Consider the following 27,619-nt stretch of genomic DNA (forward strand, 5'->3'; position numbering starts at 1 on the left):
TTTGTTTTCTATGTCAGTGAGTCTCTTATGAGTTTCTTTTTATAAATAAGTTCATTTGTATCATTTTTTAGATTCCACATATAAATGATATTTGTCTGACTTATTTCACTTAATATGATAATCTCTAGGTCCATCCATGTTGCTGCAAATAACAATATTTCATTCTTTTTCATGGCTGAGTAATACTCCATTGTATATGTATGTATATATATACTCCATTATATATATATGTATATGTGTGCGTATATATATATGTATAATATGTGTGTGTACGTGTGTGCGTGTGTGTGTGTGCGTGTGTGTATATATATATATAATCTCTTCTTTATCCACTCACCTGTTGATGGACATTTAGATTGCTTCCGTGTTAACTGTTGTAAATAGTGCTTCTATGAACATTGAGGTGCATGTATCTTTTTGAATTAGAGTTTTCTCTGGATATATGCCCAAGAGTGGGATTGCAGGATTATATGGTAACTCTGTTTTTAGTTTTTTAAGGAGTTTTTTTTTTTTTTTTTAAGGAATCTCCATACTGTTCTCCATAATGGCTGCACCAGTTTACATTCCTACCAACAATGTAGGAGGTGTCCCTTTTCTCCACACCCTCTCTAGCATTTGTTATTTGTAGACTTTTTGATGGTGGCCATTCTGACCAGTGTGAGGTAATACCTCACTGTGGTTTTGATTTGCATTTCTCTAATAATTAGTGATGTTGAGCATCTTTTGATGTGCCTGTTGGCCATCTGTATATCTTCTTTGGAGAAATGTCTATTTGGGTCTTCTGCTCATTTTTGATTAGGTTATTTGTTTGTTTGTTTGTTTTGGTATTGAGCTATATGAGCTGTTTGTATATTTTGGAAATTAATCCCTTGTCAGTCACATCATTTGCAAATATTTTCTTGCATTCTCTAGGTTGTCTTTTTGTTTTGTTTATGGTTTCCCTTGCTGTGCAAAAGCTTATGAGTTTGATTAGGTCCCATTCATTTAATTTTTCTTTTATTTCTTTTGCCTTGGGAGCTGACCTAAGAAAATACTGCTATGATTTTTGTCAGAGAATGTTTTGCCTATGTTCTCTTTTAGGAGTTTTATGGTGTCATGTCTTGTATTTAAATCTTTAAGCCATTTTGAGTTTATTTTTGTGTAGTGTGAGAGAGTGTTCTAACTTCATTGATTTACATATGGCTTTCCAGCTTTCCCAACACTGCTTGCTAAAGAGACTGTCTTTCCTCCATTGTATATTCTTGTCTTCTTTGTCGAAGATTAATTGATTGTATGTGTGTGGGTTTGTTTCTGAATTCTCTATTCTGTTTCATTGATGTATATGTCCATTTTTGTGCCAATACCAAGCTGCTTTGATTACTATAGCTCTGTAGTATTGTCTGAAGTCTGAGAGGGTTATGCTTCCAGCTTTGTTCTTTTTCCGTAGGATTGCTTTGGCAATTTTGGGTCTTTTGTGGTTCCTTATAAGTTTTAGCATTATTTATTCTAGTTCTCTGAAAAATGTCCTGGGTAATTTGATGGGGATCACATTAAATCTGTAGCTTGCTTTGGGTAGTGTGGCCATTTTAATAATATTAGTTCTTCCAATCCAAGAGCATGGGATATCTTTCCATTTCTTGGAGTCATCTTTAATTTCCCACTATGACAAACTCACGGCCAATATAATACTCAATGGTGAAAAGCTCAAAGCCTTCCTACTAAATTCTGGAACAAGACAAAGATACCCACTCTCACCACTTTTATTCAACATAGTATTGGAAGCTCTAGCCACAGCAATCAGACAAGAAAAAGAAATAAAAGATATCCAAATTGGAAAGGAAGAGGTAAAATTGTTATTATATACAGATGGCATGATACTCAATATAGAAAACCCTAAAGACTCTATACAAAAACTATTAGAACTGATAAATGAATTCAGCAAGGTAGCAGGATACAAGATTAATGTACAGAAATTTGTTGCATTTCTTTATACTGACCATGAAATATCAGAAAGAGAAAGTAAAAAAACCCAATCTCGTTTAAATATACATCAAAAAAAACCCTCCCAAAAACCAAACCTAGGAATAAACCTAACCAAGGAGGTGAAAAACCTATAAGCTGAGAACTATAAAAGTGACTTCTGCTGCCTGTCTTTGGAGGGGAGCTTCACGTGACTAGTAACACTTGATAACACGTGGCTGATGCTTGGGTGCTGCCTCCCAGGCTAATGTTGTGGTTGGTCACACATGTCTCCAGTGACCCTTTATCGTGGGATGGCTTTCATTTGATGGGTCCCATCACAGTGTTTGAGCAGGGCTAGGATGGGAAATGCTGCTTCATTAGGAAGATGTGAATGTTCCTGTGGTTTACAGCCGCCACCCAGAAGTTTCTTTCGTGTCGGCTGCCACCTGTCACTCAGCCTTGTCCTCATCCCTCCTGCATGAGAGTCACGTTCAACGTCTAGTTAAAGTGCCACCTTGCTCCCAGTGGTCATCGCACTGAGTTGCTTTTCAGAAACACAGAAGTCAATTTGCATATTTTCACAGCCTTATAATTGCACAAAGGCACATATTATGAGATGCAGATGTGCCTGCCACCAGAAAGGCTTCATTTTAGAGAGAACTGTCAGGGAACCTGCTGAAATACGTGAAGTGCTAAATTCAGGAGCTGTCTCCAGGATAGAAGGCCAACGTGGAAGGTTCCAGTGCTCTGCTGTTGCAAGATGCCACTCTTCCTCAGGCCTCATGGCATAGGACGTTCAGCCAGCCAGGAGGGGCTCGAAGATATGCTTTCCCTGAAAGAACCTTCTGAGTAGTGTGGTCTCAGTGTGAATTTCTACAGATTGAAGGGAATCAGGCAAAGTAATTTCAGATGTTTGGAGCCAGTCTGGTAGCTCTGACAGTCCTGGTCTTTCTGAATGAAGATACGCCAAAGCTGTGAAGCTGGTGGTCACTAATGTGACTCCGGGTGTCCTTGCAGTCACCTAGCTGTCACCCCAGAGGGGCCCAGCCAGGACCCCTTCGTGGTGGTGCTGAAGGAAGGCTCTCCTCAGGGTCTCCTGCACCCTGCACCCTTCTGAGGCTTCTTGCCTTTCCTTCCGTTTGACAGCGTTATACGCTTGATTCCATTTATTTATTTTATTTTTATTTTTTTGGGTGGTGTGGCAAATCCATTTTATTGCTGACAAACTGCGTATTCTTTTCTGGAATGAGCGTGCTGCTTTACATTCCCACCAGCAGCATTAGAGTGAGTGAGTCTCCCCACATCCTCACCGGCTGTTTGGCATTATCACTGCTTTTTACTTCAGCTGTCTGCTAAGTGTGGAGTAATGTGGTTTTAATTTGCATTTCACTTGGTTCCGTTTAACTTGGGTTTACGTTTTGGTTCCCCTCCGCAGCAGCTACACAGATGTATCTTGGGCAGAGACTGGGTGATGTGGACCCTCTCACCCAGCACAGATGTGCTGCAGGTGCGCAGGGCCGAGTCCCGGTGGGGCTGACATACCTGTTCTCTTTCAGATGCCTCCGCTTCCTGTGGTCCCCCCCATCGCTCCACTGGCCACCGTCGACAGCCTCCCCGCAGCCCTCCCTGACCTGCCAGCCACCAGTGGGCCCACCGTGCCTCCTCCCTCTCAGTATTTCTCCCCGGCTGTCATCTTGCCAAGCCTCCCACTCAACGCGGCCACTGCCCCGCTGCCCGTGTCGCCGGCCCTGCCTCTGCAGGCGGTTAAGCTGCCCCACCCTCCTGGGGCGCCGCTGTCCGTGCCCTGCCGGACCATAGTGCCAAACGTGGCGGCCACCGCCACCACTATCCCTCTGCTGGCCGTGGCCCCGCAGGGCGTGGCTGCCCTGTCCATTCACCCCACCGTGGCTCAGCTCCCATCCCAGCCCGGGTACCCGGCAGCCTTCCCACAGATGATGCCCAGCGAGGTCCCGCCTTCTCCTCTCCACGCAGCACAGACTGTGCGGGCTGCCCCTCCGCAGACGGCACCCCCCATTCTGCCGCAACCCCACCAGCCAAGTGTCGCCCGCCTTCCGGAGCAGGCTCCTCCGGCCGCCGGCGCTGGGAGCCAGGTAACCCAACTGCTGGCCAGGACCCACCCTCCAGGAGCTGGGAGACCCCTTAGTATGCAAGAGGTTCACAGACCTCTGCTCCTCAGCACCTTGCCCCCGCAGTACGGTGGGAGCAGATAAGCAGGCAGGGCTGTCCCCTGTCATCCAGTGTGTGTGTGTAGGGGTGTCTGCTGCCTCCTCTTGCTTCCCAGCACGGGTTAGGAACCTCAAGAATTGGGGTGGCCAGAAGCTCCAAGGCTGGTTCTTTCCCAAATGTCAGTAGCAGCTGCTTGTGGTGGAGGGGCCCCTGGCCGCGCTGGGCATCGTGGCACCTGCCCTCACCCAGGTGGGGTTGGCAGCCTTGATGCAGCTCCGTCAGCCTCTCCACGGGTGCCAGGGAGGCTCACACTACCTGTTGTGTTACTGTCCAAGTGAAATGGATCACTAACCCCCATTTCAGCAACCAGGAACTGAGGCACATGGTGATCTGAGAGGGGTCTGCTGGTTGTGGACTGGGCAGTGCCGGGGGTATATGGGCTGCTGGTTCCAAGGTGCCATGGTAGACAAGGATGATCTCACAGTCATGTGGGGCCGTGGGCAGCTTGCTGGGCTGACAGTGAAGGGATATGGGGACACCCACCCTGCTGAATGAGTAGCCCCCGTGGCTCCACACACCTGTGCAGCCCATGTGTATTCTGGAGCTCCAGGGCTGTTACCGAACCTCAGGTGAGGAGAGGAGCTTGCATGGGGCCTCTCATCTTGGCAGTGGTTGGGGGGGACCTCTCCTCTTGTTGGGGGGCGCTCTCTCCTTGAGGGGATTCTCACTTGGAACCCCTCCCACCCTGGGGCTGCTTACCTGGGGCCCTCCCACCTGGCCCTAGCCTGGCTCTAAGCGTCAACAGCTGTGTGCCTGTGGGCATGTCCTTTGCCTTCTGAGCCCAGGCTTCTCCCCTGTAAGGTGGGGCTGAGAGCTTTTAAGGCGGGAACCGTAGGGAGTCAGGCCCTGCTCCTGAGTTGCCCCATGGAAGGCTGAGGTGCACAGCCCCCCTTGCGCATGGCTGGGATTGGAACCCAGGCTGTGACCTGACAGGAGGCTGGGATGGCGTAGTTGGTACCATGGCCCTGGGGGCAGTGGCTGGGAGCTCATGACTGGTGCTAAGTATATGCCACACTTCCAGCTTCGCAGGCTGACTCAGCTAGAGGTTCATAAATGAAGTGCAGTTTTAGGTTTGATTTTATACAAATGGCGACACGAGAGTGCCTGTTCTTGTTTGTTTCTGTTAAATCCGCATGCAAACATGCGGTGACCCCCAGGATCTGCAGGGTGTGGGTGGATGGAGGGGGATGTCCGCATTGCCTGTACCCTGTGGTGTGCTTACCCACCTGGGTGGTGGAAGCGCCTGCTTTGGTCCAGGATCCCCAGGGAAGGGGATGGCCCTGTACCCCAACTTGCATGCCTGTCCCCTGTACCCCCAGATCCTGCTTGGCCACCCGCCTCCGTACGCCGTGGATGTCACCACCCAGGTTGCCAGCCAGGTCCCCACGGTGCCTGCGCCCGCCGCCGTTCTCTCCCCACCTCTGCCGGAAGTGCGGCCGCCCGCCGCCCCCGAGCTCCTGCCTCAGCTCCCCGGCTCCCTGGTCCCCACGGTGGTGGCGGCTGCTCACAGCTTGCCCGGCCAGACCGCTGCGCTGCTGCCGCCTGCTAGCCTGCCGCTCTCCGGCGGGCCTGGGGTCCCTGGCCCCCGCCCGGCCGTTCAGCTGACTGTGGAGCCAGCTGCGGAGGTGCGTGGCCCGCTGCTCGGGGCTTGGCCCGTAGTCCGTCACCCTGACCCCTGACCCCAGCATCACGGCAGCCCTCCTGCGTGGCGACTTCAGCTCTGGAAGTTGGGGATGCCCTTGGGAAGGTGGAAGCGTGTGCCCAGGGACAGCCACGGGTGGTGTTTTTTTATCTCCCTCTGCTGTTCCTGGATGTCACATGTTCCTTAAACACATGCCTGGGTGGAGACCGTGATCTTCACACATGGATTTAGAGTACCTTTCTCTGGAGACGAGGGGAAGGCCTGTAACAGTTCTTCCTGGGCCATGTGCTCCCAGGGATGATCAAAGTGGGTTGGCATGTTTGGAAAGGGCGTGGCCCCAGCTTTTAAGAATCTGCTTGGCTGTAAGCATTAACAGGATAAAAACCCCTCACTCCTGCTACCCTGCCTGGTCTGCTCGCTGTAGTCAGAAGGGAGCAGGTGGTGGGCTGGGCTGTGGAGCTGGGCAGACAGCAAGCTGTGTGCGGCTGTGTCGTGGGGAAGTGAACTTGACCCATCCTCCTCCCCGTGGTTTTATTTCAGGAGCAGGCCTCGCAGGACAAGCAGCCCAGCCTCCCTCAGAGCTGTGAGAGGTAATGGCACACTTGGCCCTCCTGTGCTAGTGCTTCTAACAATGTCACCTGTTTCCAAGCCTGACCTGGTGGGGCCTCCTGGAGCTCTTCTGGGGTCTTTGTCAGTGTCTGTTGAAATTTGGTAGCCAGATACTCCCAGCTGTGTTCTGGGTCCTGGTGCTGGTCTGCAATGCTGATGATGTTCTAGAATAGAGAAGCTATGGATGGAGAGTCAGTAGGCCTAGGGGCTGGGGGTAGCCCAGGAGGGAAGGGCAGAGTCCAGCCCACACCCCAGGTCTCCCAGCACCTCGCCATGGGGAACGTCGAGTTTGGGGAGGAAACTGGTTAAGGGAAGTGACTGTGTCCCACCTTTCTGGTACGCCAGCACCAAGCTTGGTGCTCCGCAAAGTCTCAAATCCTACGACAGCCCCACACGGTTGGCCAGTTCCCATCGCTGTTGAACAGGTAGGGGAACCAAGGCACGGGGGAGGATTGTGTCTTCATCCTGACATTTACTGTGGGCTGGTGAAGCCTGATTTACAGGTCAGGAGCTGAGAGGACCAAGGTCCCAGACCAGAAAGCCTGTGTGTTCCCTAGGACCCCAGCACCGCCCAGGACAGACGTCGCAGGGGCAGAAGGGGCAGCAGGCTCAGAGTCTCTCTGCCAAGCATGGCTAGCTTTAGGCGCTCTAGGTTTTTCCAGCTGGGGACACCCAGACACAAAAGCTTCTGGCTGTTTCCTGAAAAGCCAGGTTTCCCACGCGAGGCCGGCTTGCAGGCCCTTCCCTTGGAGACCGTAACGTTCTTGGTTTTCACACAGCTACGGAGGTTCCGACGTCACTTCTGGAAGAGAGATGAGCGACAGCTGTGAAGGTGCATTTGGTGGGGGGAAGCAGGAAGGCAAGACCGCCCGGAAACATCACCGCAGGTCCACCCGTGCGCGTTCCCGCCAGGAGAGGGCCAGCCGGCCCCGGCTGACTATCCTGAATGTGAGTAGCCAGGCGTGATGGGCCGGCAGGACAGGGCTCACCAGGCACGGTCTCCTCCCTGATCTCAACCGCCTGAGTGTCCTGTAGGTGTGCAACACGGGTGACAAGATGGTGGAGTGCCAGCTGGAGACACACAACCACAAGATGGTGACGTTCAAGTTCGACCTGGACGGGGATGCGCCTGACGAGATTGCTACCTACATGGTGAGGCTGGGTGTCCTGCCTTGTCCGATGACTCAGTGGTGCTTTCCCTGGGACTGAGATTGGGCTCACGTCTGCCAGCCCCACTGAGGGGAATTTTGGTTGCCAGGCTTCCCCAGCCTCCAGCCTCTGCAGGTGGTTGCCTGTTGTGGGCAGTGCTGGCCCATCACCTGGAGAGCCTGCTTCTCTTGCTGACCCATGCAGCCCCCAGAATGGGGGGACTGGGCCCCCTGGCTGTGTCTCCCCTCTTGGGCTTAGTCCAGAGTTGAAATGAAGCAGATCAGTCAGTGAAGACCCACTGTGGCCAGTGCTCTGGGGCAGGTCCCCACCAGCAGGGTTGCCCGTGTTGTTGCAGGTGGAGCACGACTTCATCCTGCAGGCTGAGAGGGAGACATTCATCGAGCAGATGAAGGACGTCATGGACAAGGCGGAGGACATGCTCAGTGAGGACACGGATGTGGACCGTGGCTCTGACCCTGGGGTCAGCCCGCCACACCTCAGCACCTGTGGCCTGGGCGCCAGGGAGGTGAGTCCCAGGTGCGGGGTCCTGAGAGGGCCTCGGCCTCCTTATCCCCCCAGCTCCAGGCTCTGTAAATACAACACTGTGATGTTGCTTGTAGAGGAACCTGTAGGTTATGCAGCGCTGGGTGAGGGGGCCAGGAGGGCAAGTGCCTTTAGTCCAGTTAGAAACATCCGAACTCCCAAAGGCCCTCAAATGATTTGAGGCTGGGTTGCGCTGTAAAGTTCTTGTTCCATGCAGTCTGCTGATTTCTGATCTTTTACCTCCTTCAGGAGAGCCGCCAATCCCAAGCAAATGCCCCAGTGTATCAACAAAATGGTACGTCTCCCTTCGAGGCCACATCCGCCAACCAGTCACGCATTTAGAGGAGGCATTTCTGTCATTTCTGTCATTGTCCCTACTCGGCCTTCAAGCAGGCATTTGATAAGAGCCCCACTGAGCATATTGTAGGGGGTTTGGCCATCACACACGGGTGTTGCTGCAGTATGTGGTGAGTGTGCCTTCATCTGGGGACATCCACCCTGTCTGAGGAGTCACATCTGGCCCAGGTGGGGACTGAGTGTGGCATGGACTCGCTGCGGCCAGCTGGTGCCCCAGCCAGCATCACCCCTTCACTGATGCACTGCGGGTGTCCTGGGCACTAAGCCTGTGCTCGGGGGACTTGTGAGAGCCCTGAGTGGGCTGCACATCCTCCCCACTGGTGCAGGAAGAGTTCTCCAGATTCCCCTATGGCAGGTCTAGTGCCTGTGGCAAAGGGTCACACCAGACTAGGGAGAAACCTGCTCGCTCTCACCAGCTGTTTTTGTCCTACCCCTTAGTCCTACACACTGGGAAGAGGTGGTTTATCATCTGTCCGGTGGCAGAGCACCCAGCAGCAGAGGCCCCCGAATCTTCACCCCCACTTCCTCTGAGCTCCCTGCAGCCAGAAACCAGCCAAGGTATGAGCATCCAGAACCCCCTAAACCCTCCTCCCTGATAACTCAGTGTGCCTCCTCCTGTCTGTTACTCCACATCACCCCATGGTCCTCAGGCTGGCTTTACTTGTGCTCATGTTCCACCAGCATGTGCTGGGTGCCCAGCAAAGTGCAAGGGTCTCATTCTGCACTGTTGACCCAAGGCCCATAGAAGTCTGTGGGGCTGTGTCCTTGTCTGTGTCCCTGTGCTGGTTTTCCACCAAATGAGCCAAGTCAAGGTAGCCCTCAGGCTTGGGCCTGTCCATTACCTCTGCTGTGCAGGTGAGGCACATGGGCTGCACAGGTGTGTACTGAAAGGGCTCTGCCCTCACCCTTTCTTACCAGTGTTGTTGCAGACAAAGTCCTAAGAAAAATCATAAAACATTTTCATATGAACAAGAATGAAAATGCAACATAATAAAATGTATGGGATGCAGCCAAAACAGTAATTAGAGGCAAATTTATAGCACTAAATGGTTAGAGGAAGAAAGGAGTCTCATCAGTAACCCAAGCTTTCACCTTAAGAAACCAGAAGAACTAGAACAGAATCCAAAGCAAGCAGAAGGAAGGAAATAAAGACCAGAAATTAATGAAATTAGAGGCAAAAACAGTAGGAAAAACAGTGAGACAAAAACAGTAGAAAAAACAGTGAAACAAAAAACCGAGTCTTTGGGAAAAAACCAATAAAATTATTAGCCTCTTGTAAGACTGTCAAAGGAAAAGATGCAGAATACCGGTGTCAGTAATAAAAGAGGAGATATCACTACAGACCTCACATTATGGATAATTATGAAGTCACTGAAAATGAAATCAGGGCATGGAATACTATGGCGAAACCTACACACATAAGAAACTGACAACTTAGATGAAAGAGACTAATTCTGTGAAAGCCACAAACTACTAAAACTCATTCAAGATGGAATAGATAACCTGAATACTCCTATACCTATTTAACAAGATTGAATCTGCAGTGAAAAACTGCCAAAAGGATTTTCTAGGCCCAAATAGTTTCACCGGTGAGTTCTATCAAACATTTGAAAAAACAGATAGCACCAGTTCTATGCCAGCTCCTCCAGAAAATGGAAGAGGAAGGTGCACTTACTGAATCATTTTATGAAGCCAGCAGTGCCCTGATATCAAAACCACACAAAGGCAGTACCAAAAGAGTGACAGACCCAGATCTTTCATGGATATAGAGGGAAAAATATCTCAATAAAATATTAAAAAGTCAAATCCAGCAATATATAAAAAGAGCAACATACCGTAACAAAGTGGAGTCTATCCTTGGAAGGCAGCATTAAAAATCAGTTACTCCACCAGATTAATATCAATGGGAATTTCCCTTCCCTATACAGGGATAGACAAATGATCGTATCAGTTGAGACAGAAAAAGTATTTGACAAGATAGAGCACTCAATATTGATAAAAAAATTATCAACAAAGTAGGAACACGGGAACTTCCTCAACCTGATGAAACACATCTGCAGAAAACTGACTGCTAACATCGTATTTAGTAGTGAAAAGCCAAATGTGTTTTCCTTGAGATTGAGATCATGGCATAGATGTCCACTCTCTCTGTTCCTATTCAACATCAAACTAGAAGTTTAGATTCCAGATGAGCAAGAAGCAGAAATAAAACGATGTGGATTGAAAAGGCAGAAATAAAACTGTCCCTGCAGCTAATATGATTTTATATGGAAAAAAATCACAAGGATTCTAAACAACAAACAACTCTTAGAACCAGTAAGTGAGTTTAGCAAGATCACAGGATGCATAGTCAATAACAAAAATAACTCTGTATTTCTATATGCTAACAGTGAACGAACAACAAAAAAACTAAAATTTTGAAAGAATACTATTTACAGTAGCTCAGGAAAAAAAAAAAAAGGAATACGTAGCTATAAATTTAACAAAATATATACAGGATCTGTATGGTGAAAGCTACACTGATGAAATGGATTAAAAATGACCTAAATTGTGGAGAAACATATTGTGTTTATAGATTGGAAGATTCAACATAGTAAAAATGTCAGTTCTCTCCAAAGTAATAAACAGATTTAATGCAATACCAATAAAAATTCAAACAGCGTATTTTTTGCAGATATAGACAAGCTGGCTCTAAAATTTATATGAATGAACAAAGGTAATTGAAATAGCTAAGCAGTTTTTGAAAAAGGACAAGTTGGAGGAATCACACCACCCAATATTAAGATTTATTACAATGTTAAAGTGCCCTTGACAGTGTAATATCAATCCCCTTGACAAGAGGATTGATACATAGATCAATGGAATAGAATAGAGAGCCCAGAAATACATCCATAAAAATATGGCTATGTGACTTTTAGAAGAAAACATTGGAGAAGAACCTTTGTGACCTGTGCCAGGGAGTTCTTAGACCTCTCTCCAAAAGGTAACCTGTAAAAGAAGGAAATGGATAAATCAGACATCATCAAGATAAAACTCTTTCGTTCTGTGGAAACCACTGTTAAGAGAAGGAAAAGACAAGCTACAGACTGGGAGAAAATGATTGCAAATTACATGTTCAGCCTAGTATTTGTCCCTGAACTATTATAAAGAAACTCGCAAACTTGTAAGAAAACAAAAAACTCGACTGAAAAATGGACAATAGACTTGAAGAGACATTTCCCCAAAGAGAATAGAAGGATGGCAGCTAAGCACATTAGAAAAAAAAAAAAAAATGCCATTGACTACCAGGGAAATACACATTAAAACCACAGTGAGGGATCACCTGTTAGAACAGCTAAACTGCCAGTACTAAGTTTTGGTGTGGTTATGGAGTAAATGGGTCTCATAAATTGTTAGTGGGAATGCAGAATGGTACAGCTATTCTGGATAACAGTTTGCTATTTTTAAAATAAAAGATGTGCTTAACATACAGCACAGCAGTTTCACTCCTCAGTATTTACCCTGGAGACATGAAAGCTCATGTCCACTAAGCACTTATGTATAAGTGGTTATAAGAGTTCAGTTCCCAATTGCCCAAACTGGCAACACCCCAATATCCTGCAGTAAGTGAATGGACAAACAGATTGTGGTGCTTTGAAAAGCAAACAAACTGTTGACACGTGCAGCAACATGAGTGAACCCCAGAGGCATACTGAGTGCAAGAAGCTAGTCTCAGATGGATGCATACTGTATAATCCCACCTACGACGACATTTTCGAAGATGCAGATACGGAATCAGTGTTTGCCAGGAGTTAGGAGTGGGGGACAAATGCGAGTATAAAGGGGTAAGTCAAGGCAAGTTTTTGGGAGTGATTGAATTATTATGTGTCTTGATTATGGAAGTAATTATATGATATATGTGTGCTAAAATTCTCAGAACTCTACACCTACAGAAAAAGGCTATCTTACTGTAGGATAACTTAAAAAGTGAAGGAAAAAAAAAAAAAGCTGACCTATGTTGAAAGAAGTATATAACCAGGCAGATAATGAGGCAAGACAGCATGAAAGAAAAGCAGAAGCAACAATAGACAATAAAAAAGACCCTTAGACTTCTCCTTTAGGCTGCAATGGATAATAGGCACTTGATTTATTTTCCCTCAAAATGACTAAAAAAGCATGCAAAAATATGAAACTATTTTTTTTAACTTAGAACATAAGGCAGTGAAGGACATTGATCCCTGCAAGACTGAAAAAATTGTGTGATCATTTCAGCTGACTGTGCTGAGAAAGTTGCCACACCACAGAGCAGAGAGGGAGGAACGCAGGTAGAGTTCAGCCAGCTTCCTGTGGTGAGGAGACTGGCCTGAGAGTCTGAGGAGGCCTGCGGGCAAGAGTTTTCAGGGTAGACTTCTGGAGAGGAGAGAGCAGCACAAAGGGAAAATGCTGGAGACTGACAGAGGATTCCCCTTGATCATTTTGCCAGTGGACTGTACATGAGGATGCTAGCCAGTGCCAGGAGACGAGCCACCCCCAAGGATACTGGAACTGGCCAGGGAATGTCTGTTCCCAGCAGTTAGCTGGAACAACTTACAATTTAAGGGGCATTAGGTCGAGTACTGAAAAGGGCCTTGGAGAAGGTCATGGAGAAAAATAAGCCCTACACAAAATGTTCTTCTTGTCTCACCTAGCAGATCTCAAGCACAAGATCTGAAAAGATCAAGCCAGAATAACCTAACTGTATCCCACGACAAAGAATGTTATTAGCCATACAAATTCATCCAGCACCCAGGAAGGTAAATTTTACATTGCCTGATACCTAGTCAAAATTACCAAGCAGGACAAAATGAGAAAAATCCTGCATTCTAACCCACCCATAGCTGACCAGTTGTTAGAATTAGCAGACAAGCACATGGATACAGTTATTACAGCTGTATTCCGTATGTCCTAAAAACTGGAGGAAAGGAATCGGATTTACCATATTGATAAAATAGAAAAGACATAATCCATATGATCAGCTCAATAAATGCAGAAAAGGAATTTGATAAAATTCAGCAACTATAAACATCCTCAGCAAACTCTATATGAACTATTTAGGGTTAAACCTGATCAGGTATCTGTAAGACCTGTACAGTGGAAACTAAAAAACAATGTGGATGGAAACTAAACGACTTAAAGAAGCATCCTGTTCATGGGTCAGAAGACCCAGTGTTGTTACAGTGTTAATCCTCTCAATCGGTCAACAGATTTTATGCAGCTACCATCAGAATCCCAGAAGTGTTTTCTGGCAATTGAAAAGCTGACTCTGAATTTCATGTGAAAAAGTAAAAGACACTAGAATTTGGAAATAAGAGAACTAGATTGGAATGTTAACACTAACTGACTTCAGGAGTTATTATAAAACTATAGTGATCAAGACAAGGTGATATTGGTATAAATACAAGTAAACAGATCAGTGGAATAAAAATAGAGTCCAGAAATAGACACAAACACACAGAGACACTTAATTTTTTATAGACGTGCAAAGGACATTCAGTGAAGAGAAAACAATTTTTTCCCAGTTGGTCATCCGTATGTAAAATGAGTATCAATTCGTACTTAATGCTGTACACAAATATCAACTCAAAATGGAATATAAACCTAAATGTAAAACTGAAAACTAACTTATAGTAGAAAACGTAGGTAAAAGTTTGTGTGACCTTGAGTTAGACAGAATTCTTAGATATAGCACCAAAGCATGATCTACAAAAAAAAAAAAAATGGTAAATTAAATGTCATCAAGTTTAAAATGTCTGCTCTTTGAGAAACACCAAGGGAGTGAAAAAATAAGCCCGAGATTGGGAGAAAATATTTATTAACCATGTATGTAATAAAGGGCTTTTGTCCAGATAATACGAGGAACTCTCAAACTGCAATGAGAATAAAATTAAAAAGCTAACAAAAATATTTTTACAGACACTTCATCTAAGATATGTGGGTGTCAAATAAGTGTATGAAAAGGTCATTATTCAGTAGGAAAATGCAAATTAAAACTGCAAGGGGATGCCTCTACATACCTATTAAAGTAGCTGAAATTTAAAAGACCAAGTTGGTGAAGATGTGTAGGAATTGAAACTCTTATACACTGTATAAAATGGAAAGCAATTAGAAAACTTGGGAAAGCAATTTGATTTTTTTTGAAAAGGTAAACATACAGCTACCACAGTATCTGGCCATTCTGCTCCTAGGTACATATCCAAGAGAAATGAAAGCAGACGTTCATACAAAGAATTATATAGGATGTTCATAGCAGCTTTATTTATAATGGCCAGGACCTAGAAATAGCCTGGTGAACAGATAAACACTTATTTATCCATACAGTATAATACTACCCTGCAATAAAAAGGAACGAACAATTGATATTCATTACAGCATGGGTGACTCTTAAAATATACTGATGAAAGATGCTAGATGAAAAAAAAGGATACTATGTGATTGCATTTATGTGAAAGACTAGAAAATGCAGACTAATGGATCCCACTTGGCTGCGTTTTCACATATGTGTAGCATGTTGCTAGATTCTATTTGCTAAGGCTTTAAGGATAATTTTAGTGCCATTATTTATTATATTCCTTTTGTGTTATTTTTCTCAATTTTACTGTTAACGTTTTGCTCAACTTATTAAAGAATCTTGAAACCTAAAAAAAAAAAAAAGAGAGAATGCAGATTAATCTGTAGGGACAGAAGACAGATCAGTGGTTGTCTGGGCACGATGGTACGGCAGAAAAGGGAGAGAGGGATAGATTACAAGATTCATGAAAAAATATTTGGTAGAATGATAGACGTATACATTATATTGATGGTGGTGAGAGTTTTGTTTATATGCCTGTGTCAGAACTTATAAACTCTACACTTTAAATATGTCCAATTTATTGCATGTCAATTGTACTGCAGCATAGTGGTTAAAAACAAAAGAACAATAACAAAGAAAGTTGACTTCCAGGGGCTCCAGATGGTGGAGTTACCAGACAGATAACTACCTGCTTAGTATTAAAATAAATAAATGACTAGAGTGAAACTTTTGACAATCACAAACTATACCAAAAAAAAAGAAAAAAGAAAAACCCCCCAAACAAACAAGGAAAAAAAAAAAACCCCAAAAACAAGCTGAAAGGAAACTCACCCAACAGCTGAGTGTGGTAAGACCTCACTGGATGGTTTGTACGCTGTTAGGGAGAGAATTAGCAAACTGACAAGTAACTCAAAAGAAAATGTTTAAAGTAGAATAAGGATATTGAAACTGATGGAAAATACAAAAGAGGAGCTAAGATATGTAGGGATTACCATGAGATGGTCAAGCATATATAACTGGATTCCTAGAAAGAAGAAGAATGAGACAAAATCAAGTTTGACGAGATAATGCAGAGAATTGAAAGGCCTTAAGCCACAAATTCAAGAAGCCCTCCGAACTCAGAGAGAGAAAAACTACACTTAAATATATTGCAGTTAAAGTACTGAGTACCAAAGGCTGACAAAGGAGTTTAAAGGATGCTAGCAGAAATATCAGGTACCTTTAAAGTACCTGCAAGACTGACTTGGACAGTTCCCATCTCATTAGAGACAGGGTTTGCCAGTTCACCGAGGAATGCTGCTATCCTCAAAGTGCTAAGGAAAATAAGCACAGGACTTGAATCTGTACTTGATGACAGCGTCCTGTATCAATTAAGATGAAGTAAAGACTAAAGGGACTCATCACCTGCACATCTCAACTAAAGATATATACCGGGGGGGGGGGGGTATTTTTATGCCAAAGAACAGTGACCCCCGATGTAAGGTCAGAAATGCAAGAGGGAATAAAAGCAATGGAATTATAAACACATGGGTAGGTCTAAAGGAATGCTGACTGTATGAGAGCATAATGTCTTCTGAGATTTGAAATATATTTGTTGTGTTAAAATGCAGGAAAATAAGGGCACATTTATCAGAGGGAGGGAATTATACTCACAGGGCTCCCGGGCTCTTGCATTGTTGGGGAAGAGAACCAAAATCAAGAATGTATATTGCAGTCTATAGAATATGCTCTTGAGAGCTGTCAAATAATAGGTAACTTCCACACTCATGGGGGAGTAGGGGAGTGGGGAAGAATTTTTTAAGAACAAAAGGCAAAGAAGGAGAGAAAAAGCAACATCGAGCACAATGAATGTATAGAAAGTCATTAGTTAGATGGTGGTTTTAACTGTAATAGAGCAATTATTAAATCAAATGAAATAAATATCAAAGTTTGTCAAATGTGAAAAAAAGAATGACTAGTAAGACTAAGATACAAGACTACAAAAGGTGAAGAGTAAAGAGATGGAAAAAGATAAAGCATGCAAGTACTAACCTAAAGGAAGCTGGTGTAGATCTTTTTATATCAGACAAAATAGACTTTAAGGCAAAAACATGATGGTACAAGATTCAGCTATCCAGGAAGGTCGAATAATTCTATATTTGCATGTCTTTAATAACACAGCCCCAAAATAAATACAGCAAAAATTAACAGAACTAAATGAAGAACTAGAGTAATCTACAGTCATCATGGGAGTTTTAACTTTCGGAACAGGAAGACAAAAATTAGTAAGGATATAAAGGATTTCAACAATAGAATTAGCAGTCTTGTTTTATATATAGGACACCCAACAGCTGAAGAATACACATTTTTTTTTCAAATCCACATGGAATATTTTTAAATTAGCCATATTCAGGACACGCAGCAAATCTCAACAAATTTAAAAGGACCAAAATCATTCAGTGGCTTTTCTCTAAATACAGTTGGGAGTAAGCTAGAATTTGAAAACAAGAAGATACCTAAAATGTCTACACATATTTGACAGTTAAGAAAAACATTTTTAAAATCCCAGGAAGCAGGAAAGAAATTATAATGGACATTAAAAAAAATTCTGAATTATAATAATATGAAAATTATGCAAATGAAAATATTACAAAACAGAAACAGACTCACAGACATAGGAAACAAACTCATGGTTACTGGAGCAGGGAAAGGGGTTGGGGAGGGATAAATTGGGAGTTCAAGATTTGCAGATACTAACTACTATATATAAAATATGTAAATAACAAGTTTATACTGTATAGCCCAGGGAACTATATTCAATATCTTGTAGGAACCTATAATGAAAAAGAACATGAAAATGAATATATGTATGTATATGTATGACTGACCTATTATGCTGTACACCAGAAATTGACACAACATTGTAAACTGACTATATTTCAATTTTTAAAAATTCTGCAAGCATAGCACGCATTCAGAAAATTAAAAAAAATCAGTGAACAAATAGAAAAGTTTTCATCATAAACCATTTGTTCAAGCTAATCAAAAAATAAAATTCTACCACTCTTTGAAAAAAAATACATATCAAAACTTGTGGGATGCAGCTAAAGTTATATTTTGCTTTAAATTCACTCATTAGAAAGGAGCATTAAATGCACTTATTAGAAGGGAGAAAAGGCTAAAAATCACAGTTGAAAGTATACCCACTGTAAAAAGTTAGAAAGAGAAGAGAAAGTTGAATGGAAATGGAAGAAAGAAAACAGATAAAAGCATAAATTAATGAAATATAAAATAAATATACAATAGGGTATCAACAAAGCTTAAAGTTGGTTCTTTGAAATGGCTAATAAAATTAGCAAGCCCTTGGTCAGACTGACTACAGAAAAGAGAGAAGGCACAGTTAATATCAGGAATGAAAAAGAAGGACATTGCTACAGTCTGACAAACTTAAAGAAAAAGACAAGAGTGTATAAGTCCATGCCAATTAATTTGAAAACTTTTGTGGGTATTGTCCTGGAGAAGTGCAACCTACCACACTTATGTAAGAAGAAATGGGAAATCTGAAAAGTGCTATAAACTTAAAAAAATTTGAATCCGTATTTAAAAACTTCACGTTTATGCTTTGTGGTGGCAAGATTGCCGATGCAGTTCAGTGTATAGCCTTCGAGGTTCAAGTGCAGGCAGGAAACAGAGTTCTCTCATTCAGAAGCTCTCGGCCTGACTCCACTATGCATAATTAGGATTAATATCTGTCTCTAAAGCAATCATGTGACCAGATGGCTGGAATGCACAGACTGACTTGTGCCCAAGTTGCATGCGCAACCCTGGAGTTGATAGTAGGGACAACTGTTCCCTAGAGGAAATTCAAAGTGCCGCTACATGAGGGAGGGGGTGACTGCTGCATAGTCAAACCTGAAACATGCTCATGATAGTGACAGAAGTAACTCACTCAAATGCTGGGAAAGATGGGATAATTGTTGAGAAAAAAAGAGAGAAGACAAAAGGTTCATGTGAGGAATGGAGAACTTTTTCCAGATTAGAAAACAGATTGAAACAGACCCTCAGAAGAAAACGGGGAGGAATGACATCAGCTAGAATGAAGACTAAGAGATAGCATTCATCCTCCCTTATAAACAACAATTAGACATTTATCTATAAACAGAAATAGCCCTGGGATGGCTCAAGAATTCAGTTAATAACCCGTGGCAACAGAGTGGAGCCAAAACAAAATAGCTACACAGAAAGGATTGGAGGAGATGGACTTACGTGAGATGTCAGGAGGTGGCTAGGGATAAAGGAGGTGGAAGTATCCGTAAGTTGCACAGCCTGTGCCTTCATGGTCCCCAGGGACCTGCTCTGTGGACTCAGCAGCCTTTGCAGCTAAGGATCTCACAGCCACCGTGGCAGCTATGGGCTCCCCACAGCTTTCACAGTAGAGGACCCTGTAGCATTAGTAGGCATGGACTCCAGTTGCCTGCTCCACAGAAGATATTAGAAGCTTTCACCACTGAGGTAACCAACAGTCATTGCTGCCACAAACTCCCCAGGGATGCTGCTGCACCTTATTTGTCTCCCCCAGAAGGAGCTGCTGGACTGCTGCCCTGGGACCAGGACTGCCAGCTGCCTCCCCCAGCCCTGTGTGCACCCTAGACCCCAGAACCCTGGCTGCTCTGGTTGCACCCATACTTCAGATCCCAGCTCTGTGATAACTCTACACTCATGCACCCGGCCACTGCTTTCGGCCGGCCAGAACCTGGAGCCATCATCCCTCTGTGAGTGCCTGTGCACTAGACCTCTGCTCTGTCTCTGTGCCATGAGCACCTACACATCAGAAACCAGTGCTACTACTACCAGGAGGGTGCCCATAAGCTGGACCCAGTGCCAAGAGGTATCCCCTCAGCCACAACATCCCCATGGGAGAAGAAGAGATCAGGAGGCACCAGCAGCCTTCACCACTGAAGACCTCAGTGGCCCCCACAACCACCTGCAGGTGAGGACCCCCTGCTATCTTTGCCAGTGCTGACCCCAGCTGATGGAGCTACACAGAGACTACACCCCTGGGCCTGCCCTCTACCTGGAACTAACATACCCCACCCAGCTGGTGTCCCTGCACCCAGTTGCAGGTAAAAGTCTTCCCTACTGAAATCAATTTGTAAATTCTAGAAGAGATGACTGCTCCATCAGATGCACAGGTATGAACACAAGGTTATAAGAAGCATGAAAAAGCAAGGAAATGTTAACACCACTAAAAAGAGCACAGTAATTTGCCAGTAACTGACCCCACAGAATTGAAGATGTCCAGGTTGTCATAGAATTCACACTGCTTGTCTTGAGAAAATTTGGTGAGCTACAAAAGAACACATGTAGACAACAAAATCAGGAAAACAATACATGAACAAAATGAAAAGTTCAACAGAGAAATAGAAATCATGAGAAGAACCAGATTCTGGAGCTGAAGAATACAATGAATGAAATGAAAAATACAGAAAAGAGCATCAACTGCAGACCTGGCTAAGAAGAAGAAAGAATCTGTGAACTTGAAGACAGGTCACTTGAAATTATCCAGTTGTAGAAGAAAAAAGAAAGAATGGGGAGAAAGTGAAGAGAGCCTATGTGAGTTATGGGGCACCATCAAGCAACTAATATTTGCATTATGGGAGTCCCAAGGGAAGAGAGAGAGAGAAAAGGCAAAAAGCTTATTTAAGAAATTCCCAAATCTAAGAAGAGATGCACATCCAGGTACATGAATCTCTTAAGTCCTCATATAGATTTAACCCAAAGAAAACTTTACCAAGACACACTATAATAAAGCTATAAAAATTCAAAGACAAAGAATTTTGAAAGCAGCAAGAGGGGGGAAAAATACTCATTTCACACCAGAAAATGCTCAAAAAGCTTTCAGGAGAGAATGGAATAATATACTCAAAGTGCTGAAAGGGAAAAAAGCTGATGACCAAAAGTTACTACTTTACTTTTTTGACTGGCAAAGCTATACTTCAGAAATGAAAGAAATACTGTCCCAAACAAACAGAAGTTGAGGGAGTTCATCACCACTATACCTGCCTTACAAGAAATGTTGAAAGGAGTTCTTTAAGCTAAAGTGAAAAGACAGTAATATGTAAATGAAAACACATGAAAGTATACAATTCACCTGTAAAATTAAGTATATAGTTATTCAGAATAGCATTATAATGACGGTGTGTAAATGACTTAACTCTAATAGATAAAAGACAAAAGGGTGAAAAATAGCTGTAGTTATAATAATGTTAAAATGGATACACAAAATAAAAGATACAAACTGTGAGATCAAAAACATTAAATGTGTAAAAGTGGGGGAAGTAACAGTGTAGAGTCTTTGTGACCAAAGTTATCAGCTTAAAGTAGGCAGTTATAACAGCATTTTTATTGTAAGCCTCACGGTAATCACAAAGTAAATGTCTATAATAGATACAGAAAAGATAAAGGAAACAAAGCATGACACTATGGGAAATCATCAAACCACAAAGGAAGACATCAAGAGAGGGAGAAAGGAACAAAGGAACTACAAAACGGTCAGAAGACAATGAATAAGATGGCAGTAGGAAGTTCTTATCAATAATTACTTTAAATGTAAATGGGTTAAGTTCACTAATCAAAAGATAGACAATGAATTAAAAAAACAAGACAAAAGTATATGCTGTCTACAAAAGACTAACTTCGACTTTGATGGCATATACATGCTGAAAGTGAAGGATGGGAAAATGTATTCCAGGCTGATGAATACCGAGAGAGAGCAGGGGTGGCTTTATTTATATCAGACAAAATGGATTTCAAGTCAAAGTCTGGAACAAGAGACAACAAAAATCATTATATAATGATAAATTAATCATTTAATCAAGAGGATATAGCAATTGTAAATATATATGCACCCAACATCAGAGCACCTAAATATATTAAGCAAATACTAACAAATCTGCAGGCAGAAATAGACAGCAATGCACTAATAGTAGGGGCTTTAACACTTCACCTTCAATAATGGGTAGATCACTCAGACAGAAAATCAATAAGGAAATATTGGACTTGAATGGCACTTTAGAACAAATAGACCTTGAGAGACATAAACAGAACATTCCGCCCAACAGCAGCAGAACACACATTCTTCTCAAGTGCACAGGGAACATTCTCCAGGACTGGTCATTTGTTAGATTACAAACCAAGTCTTAACAAATTTAAGAAGATTGAAATCACATCAGGTTATCTTTTCTGATCACAATGGTATGAAACTAGAAATCAATAACCGAAGGAAAGCTGGAAAATGCACAATTACATGGAAATTAAGCAACACATTTCTGAATAGCAAATGGATCAAAGAAGAAATCACAAAGGAAATAGAAAGTGTCTTGATACAAGTGAAAATGGAAACACAGCATAGCAAAACTTGCATAATTCATCAAAAACAGTTTTAAGAAGAAATCTATAGTGATAAAAGCCTATGTTAAGAAGCAGGAAAGATCTCAAATAAACAATCTAACTTCACACATCAAGGAACTGGAAAAAGGACTTAGCCCAAAGATAGCAGAAGGAAGGAAACAACAAAGTTCAGAGCAGAAATAGAGACTAGAAAAACAATAGAAAGGATCAGTGAAACTAAGAGCTAGTTTTTTTGTTGAAAAGGCAAACAAAACAAACCTTTAGTTAGGCTAAGAAAAAAAGAGCAACAAATCAAATAAAATCAGAATTGAAAGAGGAAGCATTACAACTGATAGCGCAGAACTACAAAGAATCATGAGAAAATGCTATGAACAGTTACATACCCACATATTGGATAACCTAGGGAAAAATGTCTAGGAACATACAACATGCCAAGACTGAATCATGAAGAAGTAGAAAATCTGAATGGACCTATAACTAGTAAGGAAATTAAATCAGTAATAAAAATCTCCTGACAAAGAAAAGTCCAGGACCAGATTACTTCACTGGTGAATTCTACCGGACATTTAAAGAATAAACAACAGTCTTCTTAAACTCTTCCAAAAAAAATTAAAGAGGAAGTAATATTTCCACACTCATTTTACCACATCAGCATTGCCCTGATATCAAAGCCAGGCAAGGACACTACAAGCAAAGAAAACTAAGGCCTAGTATCCTTGATGAAGCTGTATTGCATCTATATGCAAAAGTTCTCAACAAAATACTACCAAACTGAATCAGGAGCACATTAAAAGAATTGCACAGCAGGATCAGGTGGTATTTATTCCTGAGATGCAAGGGTGAGTCAGCACAAGCAAATCAATAAACGTTGACACAACACATAACAGAATGAAGGATAAAATCAAATGGCCATTTCAATAGATGCAGAAAAAAGCATTTGAAAAATTCAGCATCCTTGCATGATAAGAAAAAAAAAAGAGTAAAAGCAGTGAACCTCAACATAATCAAGGCAATGTGTAACAAGTCCACAGCTAACATCATACTCAGTGGTGAAAAGCTGAAAGCTTTTCCTTCTAGTTTAGGAACAAGACAAGGATACACACTCTCATCACCTCTTTTCAATGTCATCCTGGAAGTCCTAGCCAGAGCAGCTGGGCAAAAAGAAGAAATAAAAGGCATCCAAATCAGAAAGGAAGAACGAAAATTATGTCTGTTTGCAGGTGACATAATCTAATATAGAGACAACCTTAAAGACCCCACCACCAAAAAACTTGGAACTAAGAAACGAACTCTGTGCGGAATCCAAAATCAATATGCAAAAATCAGTTGCATTTCTATACACTTAAAATGAACTGCCTGAATGATGAATTAAGAAAGCAGTCTCATTTGCAATAGCATCACAAATCATAACATACTCAGGAATAAATTTCACCAAGAGGTGGAAGCCCTGGACACTGAAAACTGTGAGACATTGATGAAAGAGACTGAAATAAATGGAGAGATAGCGCCTGTTCTTTGGTTGGACTAATTAATATTGTTTACATGTTTATGCTACCCAAAGCCATTTACAGATTGAATGCAATCCACACCGCAATTCCAATGGCATTTTCCACAGAAATAGAAAAAGCAATCATAAAGTTCGTATGGAGTCACAAAAGAAGCCAAATAGCCAAAGCAGTTTTGAGAAAGAACAAAGCTGGAGGTATCTCATTTCCTGATTTCAAACTATATTACAAAGCTATGGTAATCAAAACAGTATGGTGCTAGTATAAAAACAGACATAGACCAGTGGAACAGAATAAAGAGCCCAGAAAGACACCCAAGCATATGTGGTTAACTAATTTATGGCAAAGGCACCAGGTACACACAGTGAGGAAAAAATAGTCCGTTCCATAAATGGTTCTGGGAAAACTGGATATCCAAATGCAGAAAAATGAAATTGGACTCTTAACTCACACCACTCACAAAAATCAACTTAAAATGAATTAAAGGCTTACACAGAAGACCTGATACCTTTCTCCTGGAAGAAAACATAGGGAAAAAGCTCCTTGACATTGGTTTTGGCAATGCTTTTTTGGCTATGACATCCAAAGTACAAGAAACAAAAGCAAAAATTAAAAACGGGACTACATCAAACTGGAAAGCTTCTGCACAGCAATAGAAACATCGACAAAGTGAGAAGGCATCTGACAAAATGGTAGAAAACACCTGCAAATCATTTATCTGATAAAGGTTAATATCTAAAAATATGTGAGGAGCTCACACAACTGAGTAACAAAACCCCCAAATAATCCAGTTACAAAATTGGCCAAGAACCCAGGTAGACATATTTCCAGAGAAGATATATAAATTGCCAACAGGTATATGAAAAAGTACTCAACGTCACTAATCATCAGGGAAATGCAGTTCAAAACCACAATGAGATTTCACCTCATGCCTGTTAGAGTGGCCATGATCAAAAAGACAACAGATAACAAATGTTGGCAAAGATGTGGAGAAAAGGGATCCCTTATACATTGTTGGTAGGAATATAAATTGGTAAAGCTATTATGGAAATTAGTATGGAGATCCCTCAAAAAATTAAAAGTAGAAGTATTATATGTTCCAACAGTCCTGCTTCTGGGTATTCATCCAAAGGAACTGAAATCACTGTCTCAAAAAGATATCCACACTCCCATGTTCATTGCAGCATTATTCACAACAGCCAAGACATGGAAACAACCTATGTGTCATCAACTGAATGGATACAGAAAACATGGAAAATACACACAGTGGAATATTCAGCCATAAAAAGAAGGAAATGCTGCCATTTGTGACAACATGGAGGTCATTATGCTAATAAAATAAGTCAAGTAGAGAAAGATAAATACTGTTTGATCTCAAAAAAAAAAAAAGTTGAGCTCATAGAACCAGCGAGTGGAATGTTAGTTGCCAGAGACACAGATTAAAGAAGAAGCATGTGATCATTTCTATAGACGGAGGAAAGCATTTGATAAAAGTCAGCATCCATTAATGACTTTAAATAATATCAACATAGGTATAAAAGTGAATTTATTTAATCTGATACAGGATATCACCTTAAAAACAGCAGCAAATATTTTTAATGGCGATATGCAGAATGCTTTCTCTTTGAGATGGAGAGCCATATAATGACACCCATTGTCACCACTTGTTTTCAGTGTCCTACTGGAAGTCCTAGGTAGTGCAGTGTAGAGTAAGACAGGATAAAAGGGTTCCCAGACCCAGTGCCAACTTGTGTGTGTGTGTGTAGGCTTCTCCACATGAATAGGAAATTCTTGGATGCCAGCAGGGTGTCTGAGAATTCAACCCAATTCTGACATTATCCAGAGATAAAAATCGCCTCACCACCTGTCAGTATGGCTACTGTAAAAAAAAAAAAAAAAAAGAAAGAAAGAAAAGAAAAGAAAGAAAGGAAGAAAAGAAAAGAAAAGTATTGATGAAGATGTGGAGAAATGGGAACGCTGTACACAGTTGTTGGGAGTGTAAAATGGTGCACACTGCACACCAAAACAGTATGGAGGTTCCTCAAGAAGGGAAAGCAGAACTGCCATGTGATTCTGCAGTCCCTCTTCTGGATTTGTATACAAAGGAAATAAAATCACTATCTTGAAGAGAAATCTGCACCGCCTGTTCATTCACAATAGCCAGATTGTGGAAACAACCTAAATGTCCATCAGTAGATAAATGGATACAGAAAATGTGGTCTCCTGTTTAACAGTGAAAAATTCAGTGACACAACCTCAGTAACAATTACTAGAAGAATTAAATCATAAACCTGATTTGCCTCTAGATCTTTTTGCAACATATGTGTTTCATGCTGCATTTTCCACTGATTTACAATAAAAACAATGTACAAGTGGCAAAAAAAAAAAAAAGAAAATGTGGTAGTTACTTACAATGGAATATTACTCAGCCTTAAAAAGAGAAGGCGATCTTGCCATTTGTGATAACGTGGATGAACCTGGAGGACATTATGCTAAGTGAAATAAGCCAATCACAAAAGACAAATACTGTATGATTCCATTTCTGTGAGGTATCCAGTAGTCAAACTCACAGAAGCAGAGAGTAGAAAGTGGTTCCCAGGCCCTGGGGCTGGCGGGTGGGGGTGGAAGTGGGGAATTGCTGTTCAGTGAGTATAAAGTTTCAATTATGCAAGATGAGTAAGTTTTAGAGGTCTACCGTGCAACACTGCACCTACAGATAATACCGTACTGCGCACTTAGAATGTTAAGAGGGCAGATCTCCCATCGAGGGTACTACCCACAATAAAGCAAACGACAAAATCACGTTAAGATCCTGTACACCCCCCAGGAAGACTTGGGGAAGGTAGGAAGCCCTGAGAGTGCTCAGAGGCTGCTATGGGAGGGGAGGTGGCACACCTGCTTTGGGAAGCCGGCTAGTGTCCTCTGAAGGCTGAAGCAACTCTGACTCAGCGACTTTGCTTCTGGGTGTACACCCAGCAGGTGCGCACGGTCACACTCACGCTTGTGTGTTAGTATTAGTCATGTCCCAAACTGGGAGCAAGCCGAAGGGCACCAGCCACACAGTGACGAGTGAGTGGTGGGACAGTCTTAGAGTGAATTAGTCTACAGACACCCAGCATGGATGCATCTCCCAGATATAGTGATGAGAGAGAAGCCAGACAGGAACGAATAAATGTGAGCCCTCTGATACAATATTCACAATTAGGCAAAAGTAAATTATGGTGTTTGGAGCACACACTTATGTAGTAAAAGTTATTTACAGTTGCTGGGGAGGGGCAACATGAGTCTGGGGCTTGGGATCCTGGCACTCTGCCCCATACCATTTCTTGGGTAAGCTTTTCTTTATTTTCATTGTATGAATTTGGCTTTGGTTATTAAGATAATTTTTTTTTAAGTACAGAAAAGTAGATTCAAAGGCTAAGTAAGTATGGAAACCACTGCATCCTCCTCTCGATGTTCCCAGTTCTGGGACCACACAGAGGCTCTGAGAGGTCCTGGGTAGGATGCTGTGGAGCTGTGCGCCATTGATTGGTCCCCGACGAAGACGCCTTTCCGGCTCCTGACAGGATGCTTGTGGTCTGAGCTGCTGCTGCTGCTGCTGCTGCTGCTGTTGCTGCTGCTGCTGCTGCTGCTGCTGCTGCTGCTGCTGCTGCTGCTGCTGCTTTTTTAAAAAATTATTTTCCTTCCTTCCTTCCCTCCTTCCCCCCTTTCTTCCTCCCTTCCTTCCCCCCTTCCTTCCTTCCTTCCTTCCTTCCTTCCTTCCTTCCTTTCGTTCTTTCTCTTTCCTTTCTTTCTTTTTTCTTTTCTTTTCTTTTCTTTTTTCTTTTCTTTTCTTTTCTTTTTTCTTTTCTTTTCTTTTCTTTTCCTTTTCTTTCTTTTCTTTCTTTCTTTCTCTCTTTCTTTCTTTCTTTCTTTCTTTCTCTTTCTTTC

At 42.7% G+C, this 27,619-nt stretch overlaps 1 protein-coding gene across 9 annotated transcripts in view; it reads left to right on the forward strand.

Moving 5' to 3' along the window:
• Window positions 1-27,619, forward strand: part of WNK2 (WNK lysine deficient protein kinase 2) — a 116,422-nt gene that overhangs the window by 55,578 nt on the left and 33,225 nt on the right. For 8 of the 9 annotated variants that reach the window (XM_074363009.1, XM_074363012.1, XM_074363007.1 and 5 more), the window contains exons 12-19: window positions 3,498-4,052; window positions 5,508-5,813; window positions 6,371-6,420; window positions 7,219-7,387; window positions 7,475-7,591; window positions 7,944-8,114; window positions 8,381-8,426; window positions 8,927-9,046. In XM_074363009.1, the coding sequence (XP_074219110.1) occupies window positions 3,498-4,052; window positions 5,508-5,813; window positions 6,371-6,420; window positions 7,219-7,387; window positions 7,475-7,591; window positions 7,944-8,114; window positions 8,381-8,426; window positions 8,927-9,046 (1,534 nt within the window). The remainder of the gene's footprint in view (window positions 1-3,497; window positions 4,053-5,507; window positions 5,814-6,370; window positions 6,421-7,218; window positions 7,388-7,474; window positions 7,592-7,943; window positions 8,115-8,380; window positions 8,427-8,926; window positions 9,047-27,619) is intronic. The other variant, XM_074363011.1, reaches the window with a different exon arrangement.

Source organism: Camelus bactrianus, chromosome 4 (assembly GCF_048773025.1).
Source record: "Camelus bactrianus isolate YW-2024 breed Bactrian camel chromosome 4, ASM4877302v1, whole genome shotgun sequence".
NCBI lineage: Eukaryota > Metazoa > Chordata > Mammalia > Artiodactyla > Camelidae > Camelus > Camelus bactrianus.